This window comes from Pantherophis guttatus, chromosome 2 (assembly GCF_059756535.1).
Source record: "Pantherophis guttatus breed Tessera chromosome 2, ASM5975653v1, whole genome shotgun sequence".
Classification (NCBI taxonomy): Eukaryota; Metazoa; Chordata; class Lepidosauria; order Squamata; family Colubridae; genus Pantherophis; species Pantherophis guttatus.
Genome location: NC_142064.1, coordinates 158,402,150 through 158,424,859, shown reverse-complemented (window position 1 = coordinate 158,424,859; position 22,710 = coordinate 158,402,150). Strand labels below are relative to the sequence as shown.

General features: G+C 40.1%; 2 protein-coding genes across 6 annotated transcripts; one reads left to right on the top strand and one right to left on the bottom strand.

Annotated features, from left to right (window-relative positions):
* Window positions 1-309: 309 nt before the first annotated feature.
* Window positions 310-11,785, bottom strand: HGS (hepatocyte growth factor-regulated tyrosine kinase substrate). Of its 2 annotated transcripts, none has more exons than XM_034412869.2 (21): window positions 11,604-11,785; window positions 10,082-10,166; window positions 9,182-9,257; window positions 9,013-9,105; window positions 7,556-7,679; window positions 6,904-6,956; window positions 6,315-6,383; window positions 6,036-6,160; window positions 5,670-5,748; window positions 5,475-5,573; window positions 4,653-4,748; window positions 4,189-4,227; window positions 3,927-4,070; window positions 3,378-3,591; window positions 2,957-3,129; window positions 2,705-2,845; window positions 2,426-2,603; window positions 2,176-2,309; window positions 1,655-1,783; window positions 1,363-1,458; window positions 310-1,152 (listed from the first exon to the last, which is right to left on the bottom strand). In XM_034412869.2, exons 1-21 carry the CDS (start codon window positions 11,638-11,640, stop codon window positions 1,039-1,041), a joined length of 2,298 nt encoding a protein of 765 aa, XP_034268760.2. In that variant the 5' UTR covers window positions 11,641-11,785; the 3' UTR covers window positions 310-1,038. The 2 variants fall into 2 exon arrangements, with proteins under 2 accessions (XP_034268760.2, XP_034268761.2); XM_034412870.2 differs by having other exon boundaries at window positions 3,378-3,588.
* On the top strand, window positions 11,770-22,225 carry ARL16 (ARF like GTPase 16). 4 transcript variants are annotated; one of them, XM_087887102.1, is made up of 6 exons: window positions 11,770-11,955; window positions 12,762-12,819; window positions 15,409-15,522; window positions 17,682-17,726; window positions 20,227-20,342; window positions 20,455-20,721. In XM_087887102.1, exons 1-6 carry the CDS (start codon window positions 11,861-11,863, stop codon window positions 20,618-20,620), a joined length of 594 nt encoding a protein of 197 aa, XP_087743228.1. In that variant the 5' UTR covers window positions 11,770-11,860; the 3' UTR covers window positions 20,621-20,721. The 4 variants fall into 4 exon arrangements, with proteins under 4 accessions (XP_087743228.1, XP_034268768.2, XP_087743229.1 ...); XM_034412877.3 differs by having other exon boundaries at window positions 11,773-11,882; window positions 12,763-12,819; XM_087887103.1 differs by lacking the exon at window positions 17,682-17,726 and having other exon boundaries at window positions 11,774-11,955; window positions 20,455-22,225.
* Window positions 22,226-22,710: the final 485 nt, after the last annotated feature.

The window sequence follows — 22,710 nt, the reverse complement described above, 5'->3', positions numbered from 1 at the left end:
TGAAAGTCAGAAAACTGCTGGCTCCAATTGGCCTGGTGGGTCAGTGGAAGGATTTGTGCAGGGCTCTGCACCTCCGTGGCCCTTCTGTTTGGATACAAAACTTTTGAATATAAAGTTAGATAGTTCTACAAATTCTTCAGTTGGTAAATGGTGAAAATTCTCTCGAGTCCTGGAACACAGCATGTGTGATCTCGTGTATTCTTGTTGGAGCACCTCAGTAATCACATCCCAATGACATATTTGGTAGAACGCACATTTATGTAAAGACTAAAATACCAGCACAGGGCTGTAACAGAAGCAGAGACTGGAAAGTTTTAAATACTTATTTTTATTGTCACTGATTCCATTCTGTCTACACCAGCCACTAAGTATGAGACACACATCTTCAAAGCCATAAGGAGAGATAGGTTGGATGGGGTGAGGACTTAAAAAACATACTGGATTGGGATAGGCTGTGTTCAAGATAGGGGTTTTCAGAAGACATGGAGGGAAGTGGTGGAGAGATGTCAAAAATTAGTGAGGAAAGAAGTTGAGTGTGCTGGGCAAAGTGAAGGTCACTTGTTTGGCTAGATGTGACCACAGAGAGAGAGAGAGAATGCAGGCTCAGGGCCATGCCATACACTGGATCTCATAAATTCTGACTCTAGAGCATGCTTAAATGCTATTTTCCCGAACTAGAGAAGTTTCCTGAATGGTCTACATACCAGTGACTGCTTGAGAACTAAGCTCTGTTATCCAACTAATGAAAAGCTAGGTGAGTTGGGCTGTGGGCCACTATCTCTCCATAGCTGAGTAGCAGCATATAGGATGTTACAGATTCTTGATTCTGGCAGCATTTTAGACAGGTGGAATGGGAAAATGCAGACAGACAGTGGGAAATAACCCAACACCAAGGGCTCAGCTCAACTCTCCTCTCTCCCCATTGAGGGAACAGCACAAAGGAACAGCAATGGTGTAGCAAGTACAGCAGTGACCAAGAAATGATAGCTTTACAATGTTTTAGAAACCCATCCCTCCCTTGCCTTGTAACCCAAGAGATTAGTCAAAGGAAATAAGCTGAGCCTCTCCACTTCCCCCTTGCACTTGCTGCACCTGGGGAGGTGTCTGCTGGGGAGGAGGCTGTTGTTGTGGAGGCCCTCCGGAGGGTGCCATCTGCAAAAAATAAATGGAAGCAAGCATAGAGTAAGGCAGCATTTCTTTCAATGAAATTCCTATAGAAAAGAATTAACAGCACTTGCTGCTTTAGTCCAAGGGTTGATAGAGTCACTATCTTAATGCTAATAAGGTCAAGAAATTCATTAGTATTGTTTTGGAGTGGGGGGAGGGGAAGAGATTACATTGAAAATTTGGTCAAAGACTTACCTGTTGATACATAGGCTGTTGTCCTGACAGGTAAGGCTGCTGGGGTGGCAGGCTACTCAGACCTGATTCCTGGCCAGGGAGAGTTGACATAAGGTTCTAGCAGAAAAAAAGGGTGTCAAACTTTGCACCACAACAAGTGGCCCTTCTTGAAATGCAGCTACTTGGGCTTTAGAAATGAATTTTCCCATCACTATGAACATAACTACATATTCCCTATAAATCTTCCTGCTGATAACCTCATTCATGATGTTCAGCAAAGGAAACAGCACAGTAATTGAAACAACTTCCTCACCTGCATATTGTAGGGCTGGTATCCCATTGGCACTGACTGATTGCCCATGTAACCCATAGTACCTCCAGACTGGGGGGGCGCTTGTGTCATGGCAGGCATTGTCTGCGTTTGGGAAGGGGCGGCTGCATTCTGCAGGGTAAAGAAGATAGCTGGAACAAGATGCCCCGTACATAGCAAATTTGAGCAGAAAATTTTGATACCCAGAAACTTCCAAGGAAAGTCTAGACAAGCTTCAACATACAAATACAATATGATGCCTTTTGCTTCTAGAAAGCTGGGAAAGCCTGCTTTTTTCACAAGTAAAAGAAGAGAGAAATCTTCCTTAATTAAGCTGAGGACTTGACCAGCCCTGGAGCACCCCGTGATCTTCATGTCTGAATAGGGAACTGAATCTGGATTTTCCCAGAGTTAATTCAACCAGTGCGCCACACTGGCTTATAGTCTTCACACAACCAATAGAATGCTAGGAGCTAGTCTCCTGACTTGGGGTGAGATGTGGGGCTATTCAAGATCAATCGTACCTGGTAGCCCTGCGTAGGTGTGGGCTGATAGGAAGAATAAGCAGGATTTGTGGTGGGCACTGCCTGTGCCTGTGGGGCTGGTTGTGTGTTATTATTGCCTGTGGAGTACATGTAGGTGGTCACCATGCCAGGATCTGAAATAAACATACAAGAGATGAAAGTTATCCTTCTAGGCTGAGCTTTGTAGCCTGTTAGTAAGAGGCTGGGCTAAATCCACACCCACTCCTTTTCTTTCTTCTACTTCTGTTACCTGTTCCTGCCACAGGCATCGCAGTGTAGGGTCCTGTACTGCCCTGGGTGGACTGGCTCATGTAGACAGTGTGCATGGGTGAGCCCTCCACAGAGCCTGCTGGGCTGAAGGTGCCTGGGAAGCTTGTGGGTCCTGATGGTTGGTAGATCACTCCGCTGGCAGGAGGCATGGCCTGCAGCTACACACAGAAATCAAGATTAGTTCCTGTAAACTTTACAGGCAGGAAAGGGAAGAGCAAAAGGAATTCTTGGCCTCCCAAGTCTTCTTTCACTCAAATACCTGTGCATATGGCAAAGAGAAAGCAGGCATTTGTGCCCTCATCTGGATTGTTTGCTTCTGTTGCTCCAACCGTAACTGGCGTTCCTTTTCCTGCTCTTGAAGGCGCTGGATGGCTATCTGCCGTTGCATCTCCAGATATTCCTAAAGGTTGGAATAACGCAGGATGTATTAGGCACTGTAGTCATTATGCTTTCAGATAGCGGATGAATCTTTGCTCCAAACAAACTTGGGACATCACGGTCCAAGCCTCACCTGCTTCTTCTGCCGCATGATCTCCAGTTTTTGAGCTAGCTGGATTTGACGTTGACGCTCTGACTCTTCTGCAGCTCGGCGCAGCTTTTCTCTGTGCTCTTCTCTCAGGGCATTTAGGGCTCCACGTGCATCCCGGATCTGGGCAAGTTTATCTTGAAGTCCCTCATAATATACTGTGGAAAAGAAAGACGAGGCTGGAGTCTCATTGCTGCCCCCACTGTAGTCACACCTCCCCAAAACTCTTAAAAGAGGAAAGCAGAAGCGGAACTGTCAGAAGGATTGGGAAGCACCGGATTGTTTTAACCCCACACCAATCGAAAAGTAGCAGTAGTCACTTAGGTTGCTAAGATTCAACAGGGGGCAAGGGAACTCTAAATCTATTTTAAATCACACATCAGGGACACAGCTTCTGATAACATACAGCGACGTTCATCCAACTGGTTCAGTAGCTCCAAGAGCTGGGGGTGCATGCTGTTGATGGACTGGAAGACAGAAAGAACTGCCGAATCATTGGTAATGCTCCGCCCTCGCAGGTGGTTGCTCTTCATACGGTTGACAAAGGTGGTGACCGCATTCTGCAGAGCTTTCAGAAACTGCTCATGGCTCTCATCTGTCTCACCATTCTGATATTGCTGCTGGGGAAGAGATTGGAAACTGCTGACCAGAAGTCCCAGGTTCTGCCTTCTCCTGCCTTAGAATCCTGGCACTGCTTCTTTAAAAGTTAATTTTGTTCTTCAAGATGGCTACTACCGTTTGTCCACGTAAACCCCACACCAGAATAGATGCACCCACAATGAAACAAACTCACAACTCCCAAAAAGAAAGCCTAGCACTCACTCTTAAACTTTCCTTTAGCGCTGCTACTCCCAGTTCATAAATAAATATTCCCCAAACCCTAGGTTGATGTGGTTGAGTCTGAGTGATGCTTAGAGAGTGACACTGTACTAACGCAGAAGGGTTTCGTTCCTACCTCCACAACACTAAGTGGGGCAGGTGGGACTTCTGTAGCTTGGGTTGCTGGCTCCCCCATAGACAGTGGGGCTGAAGGGGTGGGGCTCTTGCGCACTTCCTCCTGTTTCTTTTCCCAAAAGTTGCGATTCAGGTATCGAGCCAACTGCCCAGAAATATTGAGAAATGAAAGTAAGTTATTGCCAATACATTATTCAAACCAGCAAGTTATTGTCAGATATTATTTAGACCAGCTCATTAACTTAAAAAGATTGGAGTCTCACCTCAGGATCGATGTCCTCAGCTAGAGGAGCAGAGGAGTTCTGAAAAAAGACATAGATTTTTTATTCTTAGTAAGATTAACATCATGAAAATATCTCACAATCTAATTATCCTTTAAAAATATATATCAAATGCTTGAGAATAGACCTGCAAATCAGCTGCTCAAGCAAGGCAGATAAGAGCAAAAACAAATTCTTATTTTCATCTTCCAAATATCCTTCATTAGCCTGATCAAGATACTACTGAATTGTCATGGTAAATGAGAAACGAAGTGGCTTAAGAGTCACCGAAAGCCCCAAAATTGATTCCTGGGATTGACTAATCAGATTTATATAGCTGCTCATCTCACAAACCTGACTCTGACTTGCATACAATAAACCAATTAAACCAATTAAAAAGTATTTAGCCTGCAGGGGTCCAAAAACTTTCTCTACTGGCTATTCTCTGCCAAAGGCTGCGTTCTTACCACAGGAGAGGAATAGAGGGTACCGCCTGGGGGTGCTGAAGAGGTGACTGGTGTGGGTTCAGCTTTGGGGTAGGTAGAATATGTGCTTTTCTGCCTCTGCAGAGGAAAAGTAAGAACGTAAGACCACCATCTTTAATTACTTTTTGATGTTTATCAGCATGAGAGATGTAGTACAGAAAAGAGTAGCACTGTGTAAGGATTGAAAGGGGAAAAAGATAATTCAGACCACACTTTGGTACCTTCATAAATCAAACCTGGGATTACACACAAGACTAGGAAGACACATTTTTAAGGAGTTATCAACATATAAAAGTGCCCCCACACACTCCAAATCATATTTCCCCCTTCAAATCTGGATTATTACAGTTTTATGAGGAAGCGTTAAGCATCCTTTTGACAGTCAGAACTACAATATCTTATATATGAGGATATTTCATTAAAATACAGTACATCAGTGATAATTTGATGTCAGAAAACAAAATGTGATATTGTAACCTTCTGAATGCAGCAAAGATTGAAAAGTCTTGAGGAATTCAATTTTTGGATCATTTGTGAACAGTAGATTAGGTGAGAGAGATTATCAGAAAGACTTCTGTTTGGTAATTAAGGGTCTCCCTTTGACTTAGAGACAAAAGTGACATTAGCACAAATTTCTCACAACTGGACAATAAGCTGTCACAGGAAAAAGCAGAAGCCTGAGTTGTTAAATAAATTCTTATAATAACACAAAGCAGCCAAGCATGAGGAATTGATAGGAATGTTAGTTATGACTAATGAAAATTAGTTGTGACAACTTGAAAGAATCATGATCAATACACAAACCATCCTTTCCTTTTCCTCTGCTTCAGACTGGGAAAGTGCAATTGCCAGCTGTAGCTCTTCTTCCTCCTGCAGGGCAGTTTCATCACGCTTTGGGGGAAGCTATGGGCAGAACAAACAGCAGTCACTATACCTACTATTTGGAACTGATGAATTAAATTAAACATGAGTAGAGACCTAAAACAGGCAAGGAGTTACCTGGGACTGTTGTGAAAGAGGGCTGGTCAGGTATTCTGGAGGAAGTTCTGTGGTAGCAGTTCCTTTTCCTTCACCCTTCCTGTATGGATAGAAAGGACAAGGTCATGACTGCTGCTGAACTATCCTCTTGCTAAGCAGAATGGGGAAGAGAAAGCAGAGGGGCCCAGTGACAATTAAACTATAATCTGCAATGAACCAACTAGCAATTTTTCTGGAAACAGCATTCTGTAGGATAGGAGATGTTACGCCATTCATTTTTATAAATCCCACACTGCAAAATCCACACATACAAAAAGCAGAGGTGCCCAAACAGCCATTGTTTTCAGAATCTCAATGTAGTAGCCCCTTCCACAGATAAGCTCTTACTTGTTGAGATGTTCATAGCAAGGCTCACATACTCGTACTTCCTTCTCTATGCCAAACTTGGGGATGGTGGAATATTTGGATGAGCATTTTCCACAGAAGATCTGCCCACAGGCCCGACAATGATGCTGTGAACATACCAGAATTATCAGGATTATCCAAGATAAACATCTCGCAGGAAAACATAAAGCCAATGCCCTCTTCTCTCCTAGTACCTCTAACAGAAACCTTGCGTCACATTCAGCATGTGATCCCAGGATCAGAGGATGCAGTAGTACTCACCTTGCGAGTCACCACGCCAAATTGAACTCGGCACCGGTGGCATTCTTCTGCATCCACCCAATCAGGAGCCTAACCGCATAGAAACACAGCAATTAGAGTACCAAAAAAAGGCCACTATAACACTTTGCCGTGATCCTAAATGTGCAAAGTTTTCCAAAAGTACTGCTATGCTAGAATGCATTACAGATAAAGGAAATACATTCAGTGATATAATGTGTCGTTAATGATCAGTAAAAGTTCAGTGTGAACTAATTTTTTTGTTGATTTGCAAGTTGAAAAAAGATTAGCTGTCTGTCTGAATATAACTGCAATCACAAATCACTCTCAGATGTGAAGTAATGAGTGGAGAAGAATTAGGAAAATTCCTAATGTACTGATAGCAAAAAAAGAGTAGAGGCTGTGTTTTATCACCTGCCTCAACCAGCTGTTATGCTGGTGATTGATTCATCCCAAATTCTCAGCATTAGAAACAGTCATCAAAGCAGAGACAAAACAAATATATGCTACACAGTCAAGATGTAATTACTACAGAAAAGTCCAAATTATTTCCCCCAATGAGGTGAGCCACTTTCCCAGATGGGATACTTACCCTTTCTGCGGCGAACATCGCATCACTTTCTTTGAATTCTGGAAAAACATGACCTGTAGGTAAATTAACACTGTCATGCCACTGCATGCCAAATCTTGGGCCCTGGATATTGGTCTGAGGACTACACATGAGCAACTGTCTCCATGCTTCCCTATGCTCTGCCTCATGTGGGCAAAGCCTCAAAGTCTCTTTTTTTTACTAACTAAAGATAGGGAGCTTACAGGGCATGATTTATTTGCAAGAACTCTTCAGAATCTTTCTAGATGATCACTTGACCACTAAATCCCATGAATGTCAGTGTGACAATGAACAAGGGCAAAGGGATTAATTTTTGATTGTCACTATGTCCAGAATCGTGGAGTCAGAAGGGATAAGAATTATAGAACTTGAAAGCCGGTGTATCTGGTGGCTCCAGAATTAGAAGACTGAGATAGGCCCAAGAAGTGAAATGGCTATGATCAGTATATGAAACACTAAGCAATTGCCACCAGCACTTTAATAATGTCAGTAAATTTATGAGGTGGGTTTTCAGGTCATATAAATTTGATAAATAAATGGAAAGTTCGATTTTTCTCCAAATTCCCAGCTGCAGACATATTACCCACACAAATGGCCTTAATACCACAATGGAAGGCTACTTGTCTTTCCTCACCTTCTACTTTCATGATCTGGTAGGTATCTTGGACCACCTTGTATTTGGGCTCATTGCGGAAGGCATGGGCCCATGCTTGGATCAGGTACAGGATCTTGTTGCGAACGTTTGCTTCAACTTGTCTCTGCAGATAATAGGAAGGGTCAAGATCAGGCACTGTAGCCAGCAGAACTGAGCTCGCAATCTTCCACTGTTTGAGTTATGATACTGATACACAATGCATCATTCCTCAGAGCAGCAAAAGCTAAACCCAACTTTCCCCTTGTTTAGTCCTTGCTTGTAAACATGTACAATATGACTAGGGACCTAAAATAATTTCTTCCTAAGCATTTATTCTCACTGAAGAAATTTGAATCTAATTTTAAGAGGTGTTTTGGTACACAAACAACTGTTCTTACCTCACAAACATAAAATCATGTAAGGTTCTTCCTGCTGCAACAAGCTAAAAAAACAAAGTTAAAGGTACAGCAAGGCTCTTGTAGAAAAATGCTCTTCCCTGAACACTAGGATTACCTCTGCATTACTGAAGATGCAGTTACAAGCACATTCTCACCTTGCATAATAGTATATTGCTTCCATCAAGAACCATTGATGGAATGAGGCTGAAATACTGTATGGCAGGAAAGATCATGAGGAAAAGATCTAAATTGGATAGGGTTAGGGTTAAGAGAGCAACAGTAAAAATGGACTTTGTGGGAGGAGTCATGTTACTCTATGGTGCAAAAAGAGACCAGGATTTGAATCTGAAATGTTCTTCTAGGAAAAAGATGTGTTCCACCACTTAGCTACAGGAGCATTACTACACTTGTGTATACTATATATATATATATATATTAAATCTATATATTTTTAAGAACTAGCAAATCAGAGTACAAGACCTGCATAGTTATCCAACATTTATTTTTCTTCACTTATTTTTTTTAGAGATAAAGTGGAAGCATAGAAAGTGTTATGTTTTATTTGACACTAATAGATAAAATCCACACATTAAAAAATGTGATGATAATAAGGAAGAAAACAATCCAGTAGTGAGTGTATTCAAGCAATGAAAGCATCAATAATACATACACTGATATAAGTATGCGCAACTATTCAGGCTGAAATCTTTGCTATACAAATACATGTACAGATATGGAAACTATTTCAGGCTAATTGAAATATGTTAGATCTGGTATGTGTATATATAAATGCATAAACATACTATGCTTGAATAAGGTCATTACAATTTTTAAGGCCCAGGCAGATTTTTAAAAATAAAACTTTTAGGACTTTGGCATTTTTTATGTGTTGTTTACTTTTTAAAAAAGGTCAAATAAGGTAGTATTTTTGTTATGTAATATTAACACAAACCTTCAGGGGAAAAATAACAGCAAAGTCAATCTATTCCACCTCACTCCAGTATAACACTTTTCTCTAGTTTAGCTTACTGTAAAGAAAAATGGCCTAAGTGCTATTACCTTGAACAATTCCTTCAATTCCTCCATGGTCTGCTTGTTAGCCACCTCATCATGGACTGTCTGACCACAATTCTTTACTACAGATTCCAAGACCTGCATGAAAAATATACAACAGTTGGTTCCCAAGTAAAGTTCAGAGACCTGGGAGTGTGATTATACTTCTGCTTACCTCTAGTGCATAGAGCGCCACATGAGGATTCTTGTCATTGACTTTTTTCTTAATTGCACCCACAGCATACTTAGCCCTGGGAATTCATGTGGGAAAAAAGAGAACCAGTTCAGTCTAATGAAAGCCGCAAGATAACATTTTTTCTCTCATGAAACATAGTATAATCACCTACAAAATGCAAACACTTGATGAAGGAGGCTGTGTATATACCAAGACAAAAGAAAAACAAAAAAAAGTCATGACTAGATTAGTCCTAGACAAAGAAAATATCCCAAATGACTATGTCCTAGAATAATGGGCTAAAGGGCCAACCACAGTGGAACCAGCTATATGCTTAGTCCCAAGTAGCACCAAGTTGTTCTGGGATTTTCTAGGAATAATTAGCCAATTAATTAAAAATAAAAATTGCCAATGAAATAATTAATATAAATCAATTTTACAACTGCATCTTAAATTAGTTATTTCTCATAAAAAAAAAAAACCCACCCCATTATTGAGCTTAAAAGATGCAGCTATGAGCAAAACAAGGGCACCGCAAAAAAGGAAAAAAATAGTGTTGAATGCTTCTTAATTAACAAAGCAGACAGAGTATGATATAGCCATGCATGTAAGGGGAAAAAATGGATAGCAGAAAATATATTTTCTTTCACACACAGTATCAGAATGCACTTTATTTACTGCATCTAAATGAGAAAATAATCTTATTCACACAAACAATTAAGCTATGAAATTCATTGCTTTAGAAAATGGATAAACATAGATTCAAATTTCTGTGTTAGCAGCATGTTTCTTTCCACTCATTCTTTGCTTAAAGTTTAATTGTAATGAAGGAATGCTTCTTTTGTCAATAAAGTGCATAAAAATAGGGGAAATGATAAAATGGTAGAGTTCAGCACGTACTGGGTATCCCCCTGACGAATCATATCACAGATCTGTAGAATAGATTCCCAGTCTGTCTCCAGCAGAAGCTGACTTGTGGCCTTATCTGCAAGATAACAAGATAAGTCATTCAGGCACAAATTAAAATTTATATTCACTATCAGAGAATTGATGGACAAAGGGATTTTTGTTCTGACGGGAATTATTACAGATGAATGAGAACTTCAGATCACAAACAATTATAGCTATTAGTTATTTAATGTATGCTATTAGCAAGCATTTATAAATTGTTTTTGTCAGCAAAGCTGACTTCTTAGCTGTCGAATCTAACATTTACTTCTCTAACCATAACATTTATCATTTGCCCAGATATCTTAACTTCCTTTAATTACTTCATCGTCCCCAATAAATAGACTTCTTTAATCAGGCCACTCTAGCATCTCCATCATCAAGTTTACAATAGATTATAACCTATTCACTTCCTCTTTTCTAATTCTTCCTCCAAACTTCCTTGTGTCATAAACTTTGGTACTTTTTTCCACATTTATGTACAATAAATCCTAGTTATATGTAACTGCTTCTGTACGTATTTAATCTTTCTGCATATCACTCTCTCACCCGTCTTTTCTCCTTCCCTGTCATGTTATAAATTTCTTGAAGGAATTTAAGTATATTTTGGAATGGTATACTTTGGTATATTCTAACACTCCATATTCAAATACAGCACTATATTTAAAGAGGAAATGAATATCATTGCCTTTTTCCCATCAACACAAAAACACCAGTTAATTTGTCGACTGTTGAAAGGGTGGTGGTGGTTGTGAGATGTAGATTTTCTTTCCATTGGTATTTGTCCTAATGCAACACATCACATTTGCCTTGATTCAGCCAGTACTTAGTCAGTTATTTCCTGGTACAATCAGTCACCTTGTAGAACCTGATTCTAGGTTAGTGATGAGGTCAGCAGCATTGTACAATTACAAATACAGGAACTGAGACTTCTCCCCCCCCCCCCAAATTAAACATTTGTATATCACTCCATACATTCAAAATGGATTAAGCTGGTCAAAAGATCCCCCCACCCCTCATTTATGAAAAGGAGAGCCAGTACTTAGTCTTGAGTAGTGAATAATACTGTCATTCTGCAATCCCATCACATGACACTGGGCAATATCACATTATTAATCACTCCAGCCGACCTCTTTGTCGCTGAAGTACAACCTAGCAATCTGTGGAACGAGGACAATGATCCTACCAATAAATACAGGACAATCAATATGGGTGTATATTGGGGGTGTGGGGGGTGGGGAAGGACACGAAAGGGAAAACACTTCAAAGCCGTGATTGGTTTTCAGAAGCCACGAAAGATCCCAGAAAAGGGAGGCGCGATTTACAGAAAGGTTTTTGCACAAGAGCTGAAGAAAGGCAGGTCGAAGGGAAACAAGGAAACCCAGCCCCGCTGCTCCAGCGAGCGTTAAAATGAAGGCTAATCCTCTGAGGCAGGATTAGGCCAAGGTCCCCTCTATCCCCCCCAACTCGGTACCTAAAAGGCGCTCGAAGGTGCCCCCTCCTCGCCCCATTGTCCTCCCCGCTGAAGATCAGGCTGGACCGCCGCTCTTCCCCTTCCGACGTCTCCGCAATTTAGGCCCCGCTTCCGCCTTCCAGTCAGCGGAGAGGCGGGCTTTCCGGCGGCAAGCCTTATAGCGATTGGTTGAGGCGTGAACGAAGCCAGCTGTCGCTCCGAACCAATGGAACGCTTGCGAAGAACGTTGGCGACCGGACGGTCTGGCCTTGGTTGCTATGGGAATGGCGGGAAGCTGTGGTACTTCTCTCTGCTGCCTGCTTCTCGGGGCTACCGGGGTGGGGAAGACGCTGCTGGTGAAGCGGCTGCAGAATATCCTCGGGCCCCGGCGAGGAAGGGGGAAGCGGGGCTCGTTGGGTCAAAGGCGGACGATGTAGAGGAGCGCCTGGCGAGGAAGTGGAAAGGAAAGGAGCGAGGAGAGGTGGTGGGTGCTCCTTGCCTCTCTGCCTTGCCAAGGGCAGAGATGCATAGGACTGAGTGAGGGTGGCCTCTAGAGATTGCAGAAAGTGATGACTAAATTGTGATTGCTGAACTGTGGTTTTAAATGGGACTGAAGAGGGCATCCATTAAATGTATGACAGTGCAAAAAGAAAAAAAAAATACCCGTGTCGGTTATATTTAATTTTAATGAAGTTTAAATGCAAAAGGAAGGCTTGGAATATCCGCTGCCATTACTTTTTCCAAGTGCAGCATACAATACAATATTAAATCGTTAAATGCACACCCCGGGGAAAAATTATAGGGGTTTGGCCTCTCTTGTAAGAATCTTGGGGCTAATGCATGAAGTTAAGAGTCAGAGAGAGGAATGGAATTAAAAAATGGCTGCTTGATGTTTGGAAAGTAGGTTTTTGTGACACAGAATATTAAGTCCTTGCTGTATTGGGCAAGGGTGTAAATGGGATCTCCTCCTTGAGCAGCCTTTCCTACTCATATCCTGCTGTTTTCCAGGTAATGATCTTTGAGAAATATTTCCATAATTCCCAGATAAGCATAAGCAATGGAAGACATCTGAGAGTATTGTTTGAGAAAGGCTATTCTGGAAAATTTCAATCCAACCTATATCTTATTGTATTGAATGTTATTCTTTCCTACCATCTTCCTTAATGGCTTTTTTATACAGCTGAGCTCCAAATGTGGTGCCAAGGACCTCGGAGATCCACCAGCTACTTTGCCAACGGTATGGCTTTTATTATCTTTGGTTCACTAGTTTTGGTGAAAAGAATTCCAGTGAAAGAAATTCTTTAAGCACTGTTGCTTGAATAGATCAGGGTTGATTGGTGTATAGAATTGAGCCCACATAAATAGTTGGAGCTGGTAGGTACAATATATGAGGAAGTGGAAAACAGAATTAGGAGACTCATGTTCATCCATACATTAATATATACGTACCCTTAAACAGAATTTTCTGTTCTCCCTCCCCTTTTCTCAATATTATAGGGCAAGAGTGAGATATATGCCTTCTGCATTAGGCTCTTTTCTTCACAGCCTGTCTAATGGCTGAAAAGCTGGCTGGCAGAGTATTGTTAGTCAGACTGTACAAACTGCTGAGGGAATGGCCATGGTGTGGTGTTGAGGTACTGAATATATTTTGCTAGCCTAGTGGATTAATAGGTGCAGTGTAGGATATCACATGATGTATGCTTAGGTTTGTTTGTATTTTCAGTAAACAATAGAGAAAGCTCTTTTATACCTTCAGGTCAGCCTTTTCTCCTGGCAATTACCTAAACTAATCCCTGTTTTTTTGGCAAGATTTTCAGAAGTGGTTTATCCTTGCCTTCTTCTAGGTCTAAGAGAATGACTGCCCAAAGGCACCGAGTTAGTTTTATGTCTAAGGCAAGACTAGATCTCATGATTTCTAGCCTAGTACCTTTATACTAAACAAACAATACTGAAAACTGCACAGTGTCATGTCTTTATAGAACATTGAGAGTATTTAATATCTCTGCTGTGGAAAATATGTGAAGCCTAGGATAATCAACTCAAGTTGAATTAGATGGTTTCAATTAATTTGATGACAATCCAGGCATGAATTTGAGGGACTCTTCTCAATTAAGTAAAAAGTTGGTTGCCTCTTTTGGAACCTTCCCTCCATGACACAGGTTTGTAGAAGTGAATTATGAGCTCGAAAGATTTTTGTGGATTTCATACTGCATTCTAACAGAAGAGTGCATAAAGAATGGGACTGCTTTCACCTTGCAATAATTGAAAAAACCAAATTTTGGGCTGCGTCAGCAGATTTATCAGGAAAATGGCAGGGTATCTGTCCATGAGCTGATGCTTAAATGAATGTGGCTCATGCAACAAAACAATAGTAAAATACATATAAATCTATATCAGTGGTGGTATTCAGCCGGTTCTATCTGGCTCGGGTGAACCGATAGTGGTAGCTGCGGGTGGCTTCGCCTACCCACCTGGACGTAATCACGTCCCAGTTATGCACGTTTTTGATGCTCTGTGCATGCGCGGAAGGCCCTGCGCATGCAAGTGAAGGGAGTGTGTGCACACTCACATTTGCGAACCGGTAGCGAAGGTAAGTGAATACCACCCCTGATCTACATCAAAATGACTGAAGCAGAAGAAAACTGAATTTTGGAATATCCAAGTTAAAGCTGTGACATTAACTTAGTTGAAATACTATGGCATCACCTGACACAATCATATTATTAGTTGTAGTTCTGTAAAGAGAAAACAGAAAACATTTGTTGCAAGTTGTCACTGCTAAAAGAAGTAACATCAATTACTTTGATAGTACTTCATTAAATCTTTACAAATTTTCTAATAAAGATAGTGAATGTTGGCTTAGTGTGTTCACTAGACAGTACACACTATACCATTTTATGATATACTATACCAGTAGGACTTAACTAAAGTTCAGTTCACATTGTGCATCATAATACTACAGGATTACAGAGACCTCTAAAAAATAAGTTTTTTTGCTGCTCTAACTGTAATTTTATAGTTGATTGTCACTATTGCAATGTAATTACTAATCATCAAGTTCATGCTTGTTTTCAGATTGTCTTCATTCAAAGCAGGTTTTTAAAGCCTCATGTAATTAAAGCCAGTAGGTGGCCCTCAGAATTAATTCTTCTGGGACAAACTTTATTATTCTCTCTATTTGTTATGATTTTCCTTCCATTATATTTTATAATGTGTGTTGGTATGGGACATGTCCATCTGTGGCTTGTTATTATGTATTTACCCAATAGCATTCATCTCTTGGGCAGATGGGCAGTTTAAAAATGTGAAAAATAAATAAATAAATTGTTGAATTATTATCATGTTCCCTCCAATTTATGATTTTTCAGCTGCTGCTATTTTCCACTCTTGGAAAAGGCAAGTTACCTGTGGAAATGTTAGTCATGTTAATCATAGCTCAATAGTATGTATATGACATGGATATTTTTGGATATTTAAGTCCTGAAAACATACCATCAATGAAAGCAGAAGGCCTTCTGCCACTACTGAATTATATCAGACCTTGCACTGAAAATAGAGCTCAGGTTTCTGAGGATCCTGAAAACAACTTCATGATATTGCATACCAGAACTTTTTATGGAAAAATATTCAGGTTTTGCTCTTTCTCATTAGAATTAGGAGAGTTAGATTACTATATCAGGATAAGGAACCTAATTAACAGAGTAGATAGTATTTACAGTTGTGTGCACAGATTCTTAGGAATAAGACCTATTGTAGTTTATGGTATTGTTATACATTAATTCATTTGTACATCTGTGTATATGTTTGTATGATTGTGTTTTTGCAGGTAGGCACAAATCTTACTGATCTCCCAATAGGAAGGAAGATCACAATTCGAGAGCTAGGAGGATGCATGGGTCCTATCTGGTCCAGTTATTATAGTGACTGCCATGCTGTCCTGGTGAGCATTCATTAATGTATTATGTATAATTCAGTGGTATTTTTATAATAAACTTGCAAGATTATAACCAGTTTTATGGTGTTAGAAGAATAATTTGGGGCCCTATGAGCCAGGGTAGCACAAAAACAAATGAAAACATGAAATCCAGACATACTGTGAGAAAAGAAATCCAATTTTATTCCCAAGAACAAAGGGATTTGCTTTTGGGGTAGACTACATAGGAAATGGGGTCCAGAGGCTTGGTTTTATAGAGGGGCTAGTCCTTGATGTGAGCAAGGAGATTTGTGAACATGCTGGTTTTAACATGTATCTTTCCTGTGCAGATGCTCCTGATTTGGGGTTTGATCCTGTGTGAAATCCATAAAGGAAAATTTTCTTTAGATATGTGTATTTCATATCTGCATATGGTGTTTTTCTTTATCCTGGAGGGATTCCTGCTCTTTTATGGAGTCAGGGAAGTGTTAGGATTATATGATTATTCTGGGGCTGGTCGATAGTTAAAAGTTCAGAGGGCTGCTAAAAGTGGACTGGGGGGGGGGTGCAAGAACAGAGGCCTTTTAGCTTCTACCAGTGGCACACCAGCTTTTCTTCTTATATGGATGCAAAGGAATGAGAGATGGTGCTAAACAATGAATGTTTTTTTGAAAGGGAGAGTGAGGTCAGATTGGAAGGATACTACTACTTAGAATTATTTTTGGTAGAGTTTAAGATTCTGGGTGATTGTGGTCATGCTTATCCTATAATATTGGAGTTGGCAAAAAAGTGCAATGTTGTAAATTGGGAGGATGAAGATAAGTGAGCAGATCAATGGCAGACGCTTGGCAGAAAAAGGGAGGAAGTAAAGCAGCTACTCACTGAGCTAGAGGGTATCTGGATCTTCTTGGAGGCTGTGGCTTTGGGAGCTTATTTAGCTGGCCCACTGGTACTGTACATGTGTCAGTGCATAGGTTTGTCAGCTGCGATGCAGTCCTTATAAAACTTTTCTTGTCTACAACTTGATGAACATGCAGATCTAGTGTACTGTTTATTTCCAAAACCTGGTTGTGCGAGGGCAGTGACACTGCTCTCTCAAAAATCTGCTCTTTGGGTTAAAGACCCAGATGCCTGGTATAGGCAATAGGAGTATAATATTCATCTTAAATGGCACCTTGTGATCAGGGACTCTCACCTCAGAGGGGTGAATGCTTCATAAGGGTCCTCAAAAGAGATTTGACTTTGGAAACAGGCAAGCCTGAATCATGTTATAAAAGAAGGGCTTGTGGATCAGATTTCTGTTGGTAAGCAACTTCTCATTCTTAGGCCTGACTTTCCGACCGTGTTTTTGATTCCCTGACTGAATTTTGGATCAGTACAAGAATATACTTAGCTCTGATTCCTGGAACTAGGATTTGTCTGCATGGAACCCAGGCTCCTTGTTTATTTTTCCTGGACTTTCACATTGCTGTACTGTTGTAAGATTTATAGCTGCCATAAAACCTCTGACGTCTTGCAGTCTGACCTCTTGCACTGGCACAGACATTTAAGGAACGGAAGGCAGAAAGATGTATATAGCTAGTCCTCAACTTAGGACCTCAGTGGAACCCGGAATTTTGGTTGTAAGTTGTTGCTATTATAATTGAGGCACCTTGTGATCTAATTTGATTTTGTGATTGTTTTCATAACTATTGTAAAGTGAGTCATCAATGTTGTTAAGTGGAACACATATTTGTTATACAAACTACATAGGTGGTTTTTGCCAAAAAATGGCAAAAAATATTGTAAATCAAGGGCACATGACCAGAGAATGCTGAAGCTGGTCATAAAGATGAGCTGATTGCCAAGCCCCTGAAATGCAAGCACACAATCACTGGGTGAGGGGGAATGGCAGTCATAATTTTGAGGATGGGACATAAGTAGATTTTTTTGAAGGCTGTCATAACTACAAACACTGTTAAATGATCAGTTGTAAGTTGAGGGCTATCTGTGTGCTACTCCTGTGACTGTTTAACACAAATTTTCGTGAAGGCTACTCTGATTCATCAAAATCTTGATTCTTTGTGGTCCATCTAGCCATGTTACCCAGAATGATTTCTATCCTTTGAACTTTAATGAAATTGATAGTGTGCCCTTTTAGTTTTCCCTTGTATGCTTCATCCCTCTCGCTCTCTTGGCTCTTTCAGGTATCTGGAAGACAGGGAACAGATTGGGTGAGGGAGGAAATTAAGGTCAGCTACCTTGAAAGTGCCTGTGGTGTGTCTCCTCAAGAGACTGTCCCTGGACCCATTTGCACGTGATACTACCACTTTGTCTCTATTCTTCCTTTGGGAGTGGGAACATGCTTATTAAAAATGTGGTTGGTGTGCAGCTACAGGGCACTCTAGAGCAGAGGTGCCAAACCCATGGGCTGTTATGTGGCCCACAACACTCCCAAATGCAACCTCAACCATATTAAGTTGCTCTAGAACAGGGGTGTCAAACTCAAGGCCCATGGGCCAGATCCAGCTCACGGGGTACTTAGATCTGGCCTGTGGGGCCGCACTGGGAACAGTGACCAGCCCATAGTGCCTCTGCTAGCGAAAATGGAGGTCCCAGGCTTCATTTTCAGCTGCAACGGCCTCCTGCAACCCTCTGCCAGCAAAAAAGAAGGTCTGGAGGCTGCACAAGGCCCACTCAGTCTCTGTTTTCACCCACGACGGGCTTCTGCAGCCCTCTGCCAGCAAAAACGGAGCCAGGGAGGCCATGTATGTCCCCCCTGGACTCTTGTTTTCGCTGGCAGAGGGCTCCAACCCATCACAACCGAAAATGGAGCCCAGGTGGGCTGCATGCGATCTCCCCGAGCTCCATTTTTGCTGGCAGAGGGTTGCAGTAGGAAGTCACGACCAAAAATGGGAGCCTTGATGAGTGACGTCGAACTGGCCATGCCGACCCCGGCCACAAATACCCGGGCCCCAGAGGTCAAACACAACCCTGATGCAGCCTTCTATGAAATCAAGTTTGACATCCCTGCTCTAGAACATCTTGCCCATAACATTCAATCAGTTTCCTTTTTATTAATTTATTTATTTTGGTAACTACTGAAGATAGCATTATTCAAAGTTTTTGATTTGTTGCAATTTATTTATTCTTTCTATTGGCTAGTTGTTCTGTTCTTCACTTGAGCAGTAATTTTTTAAATTTATTTTTTACTTTTGTTGTTTAGTTTAAATTTATAATTGTGCCATGGGTACTTTGTTACAATTAAGATTTTAACCTGCTGAAAATTTGTTTGCTGTAAGTGGGCAAAAATGTCAAATAAATACAGGTAGTCCTCGACTTAACAACTATTCCTTTTATGACTGTTCAAAGTTACAATAGCAATGAAAAAGTGACTTGATTGTTTTTCACACTTACGACTGTTGCACCACCCTCATGGTCATATGATCAAAATTCAGATGCCTGGCAAGTGACTAATATTTATGATGGTTGCAGTGTCTTGGGTCATGTGATGACCTTTTGCAACCTTCTGACAAACAAAGTCAATGAGGAAGCCAGATTCTCTTAACAACCGTGTTTCTAAGTTTAGAACTATATTCTGAGGGTTTTTAAGCGATTCTAGATGTTCTGGGACATCTCAATTGGATTTATAATCTCAACATATATTTAATATATAAATCTAAATGTTTAGGGATATTGTTGCTAAGTAAATTTCCCACTCTTATTTCTTAGGCTAGAGTGTTTAAGGATTAGATTTATATGATCCCTATCTCATATAAAGTGACTCTGAATAACTAACGCAATGAAAACTTCAACATAATAAAATTTATTGTGCGCCATCAAGTCAGTATTGTGTCTCGACTCTCAGCAACCACATAGATTAAAATTGTCTCCAGGATGATCCTTAATCTGGTCTTCAGATTTTTTTTGTGCAACACAAAATACAGTATATAAAAACACATGAGAAAGAAAAAATGAAAAACAGCAAAGGCTAAACCAATCAGTAACAAATTTGCACAACTCATAATCACAACTACTTCCCAGCCACATACCTGAAAGAAAAGCCAGGTTTTAAGGACTCTGGAGAAACTAGCCAAGTTTGGGGATGATCTAATATTGGGAAGAACGATGCGCCAAAAGGGCAGGCAATGCTACAAAATGACACATCTCTTGGGTCCTGCCAAGTGATGCTCTTTAATCAATGGGATTTGGAGAATATCCCTTCTGCCAGATCTGGTGGGGCTGATAGACACAATTGGTGTTCCTTTATAAGAAAATATAATTCTAAACCTGTATTTAAAGTGTTGTATATAGGGTAAACAAATTAGTTATATGTAGGTATGCATATATTATATTTAGCATTCACTCTTTAAGCCATTTATTTGGGGTGGAGTTGGGTGACTGAATGGAGCAGAGTGTTTAATGTTTAATGTGTTTAATGGCCGGATGCCCTTCCTGATACCTATGCGAATTCTGCATACCGGTAAGTGTCAGGAAGGGCATCCAGCCAGTAAACCTCTCAGCTCCATTCAATCGCTCCAACTCCATCCCGAATAAAGGGGTTAAAGAGTTGTAAAAATATAGTCTTACAGCCTATTGTCTATAGATTATAAGTATAGATTTCAGATTGTACCAAATTTTTATGTATTTCTAGTTTTCCCATGGCAAACGGCACAAATAGCGAAATAAGAAAACAAGCTTATACAGTACTTTAGGATATTATTTAAGTATATGGCTCCCTATCTCTTGCAGTATATGATTGATGCTGCCAACCCTACCCAGATTTCCGCATCCTGTGTCCAGCTTCTGTCTGTCCTTTCTGCTGAACAGCTAACATCAGTTCCTGTCCTCCTCATTTTCAACAAAATGTAAGAAAATTAAGCTGAATTTCCACACAGAAGACTTACATTAGTGGCTTTTATCAGCTCAAAATGGAAATGGGTGTGTAACTACCTTTTTTCTCACTATTCTGAATCCTAGTGACTTACCATGCTACATGTCCCTGGTGGAGATGAAGTCATTATTCCGAATTCAAGATATCATTGCTTGTGCCAAACAGATTATCACTGTGGTTGAGATCAGTGCACGAGATGGCAGGGGCTTATCTGATATAATGAAGTGGTTTCAATCCACCCTGCATGATTGAAGTTGGAATCTGGAAACGTCAGGAAGCTGAAATGTTTCCTGCAAACAGCAGATCAACATTGCTATCACAAACTTTGATGTAGAAATATGTCATTTAAATTATTCAGTGGATTGCCTCTTAACTGGCATATTGAATTGTTGCTACTGAATACAGATGCATTGAAAGGGAATATTGTAGCTTCTAACAGTAAGCCCAGTAATGATATACAGTATTGTATCATTTTCTCTAGATGAAGATATGTAGAGTTGAAATAATGGCAAGTAAAATATGCTGTAATAGAAGTACCAATCAGGTTTTGTAGGCAACGTGAAATTTAATTTCACTCATGTTTCTGTGCTCTGTATGAAGTCAGATTTGATGGAAGTACAAAGCAAACAAAATCCTGTTCTATAACACACTAGAAATTCAGATTGCTCAAGTCTAGAGTACCTTATTCAAGAGTTTGTGTGCATAGTCTCTTGTGTTTTAGTTGTCAATAGTTTAACTATTTTCTACAACAATGATCTAACCAGAAATTCAGACCTAAGAAGTATTAACTTGATGGGATTTAGCAGATAACTTTTGCCAATGGTGCAGTCTCTGCTATTCCTCAGCCAGAAAGCCCATCCAGACCAGTGTGCAGGGGCAACATTAATCTGTATTAAATGCCATACACATGACGTATGTTTGCTACACTGTATACTATTGGTTTTCTGTGAGATACATTAGAAATGTGTTAATTCTGTGGTGTTTCCTTGACTTTGATTTCTTCTCACAAGAATCTCACATTCTTAGAATTCAGGTTTTTGGTGAGCTCATGTGAACCAGATTAGCTGAGTCATGGGGCATCAGCAAAAACAATGTCAATAGATTATAGCTGAATTACAAAATGGGTATGCAATGTACAAATTCTAAAGTTCTGCACGACTAATTAGTTCTCTCAACCAATTAAAAATTGTAAAATGTAAGATGTAACGAGATGAGAGTCTTATCAATTTTGGATGTATTGTTTAAACCTCAGCTCTTCTGTCACTCTTTTCACTTAACTTTTATCTTCTCAGCTTTCCATTTTATTCTCTTGTGGTGTCAGTGGCATCCATCAGAGCCACTAAATTGTTATTTGAATGCATTTATTTACTTATTCCAATTCAGTGACTCTTGAGAGTCTTTGAATGGCTTATAAGAAACCAATTATATACTAGGGTTAAAAGTATAGTAAAGAATATTTACAGAATGAATGCTTGCATTCAGTCCAGTTGCACCTACTGCTGGACAATCACAAAGATGGTTTTACTAGAGGTGAACACAAATGACATTCTCTTCCTGTCTCACAAAATGGGTAGATTCAACACAGTAGAACTGACTCTCCCTTCTCATCATGCTGTATCTCTCTGTGTCCACTCTCCATAAACACCTAATTTAGTGGGAGCTTTAATTAATTGCATTAATTGCAATTAATTAATTGAAAGCCTAATACCAAAAACAGGTTAATTATGAACTCAATGCATCTGAAAGCTATGAACTAACCTATTTTATGCTGCCATATTTTCTTACTGGTGTTTCTATGACAATGCTCTAAATTAGAAACTTAAATATTTATTTGAAATAAATATTTCATAAAGTAAAGACCACTTATTGTGTCAATGATTAAGCAGCTCTTACAGCATCATTCTGTACAAGGCTTGTCGTTACTTTCATTTTTTTGAAATTTACTAGTAACTTTGTTTTAGTAATTTGCTCTTTAGAAGATATTTAGTTTGCAGGCCAAAATAAATTACGGTTTCCCTGAGGAATTAGCTTGGGCTCAGAGAATAAGTAAAAAAATAAAGCCGGCAAGGGAGAGCCACTGACCTCTAAGAAGTAGAGCTGGTATTAGTCCTGTTACATTGCTTTCTGAATCTCTGATTTGGAAACATATTTCATAATTGATTGTTAAAGTAGCATTTCCAATGGTATAAATGCAAGCAAGCATAGTCTATCCTTAATATTCAACATGGATAGATTGGAGATATGACATGTCCAGAAATGAGGTTAGTTCTGCTGCTCCACTACTAGTTAGCATCTTTGGGAAAATATTTTGCACAGCTGAGGTAAAGGGCGTTACATTTTAT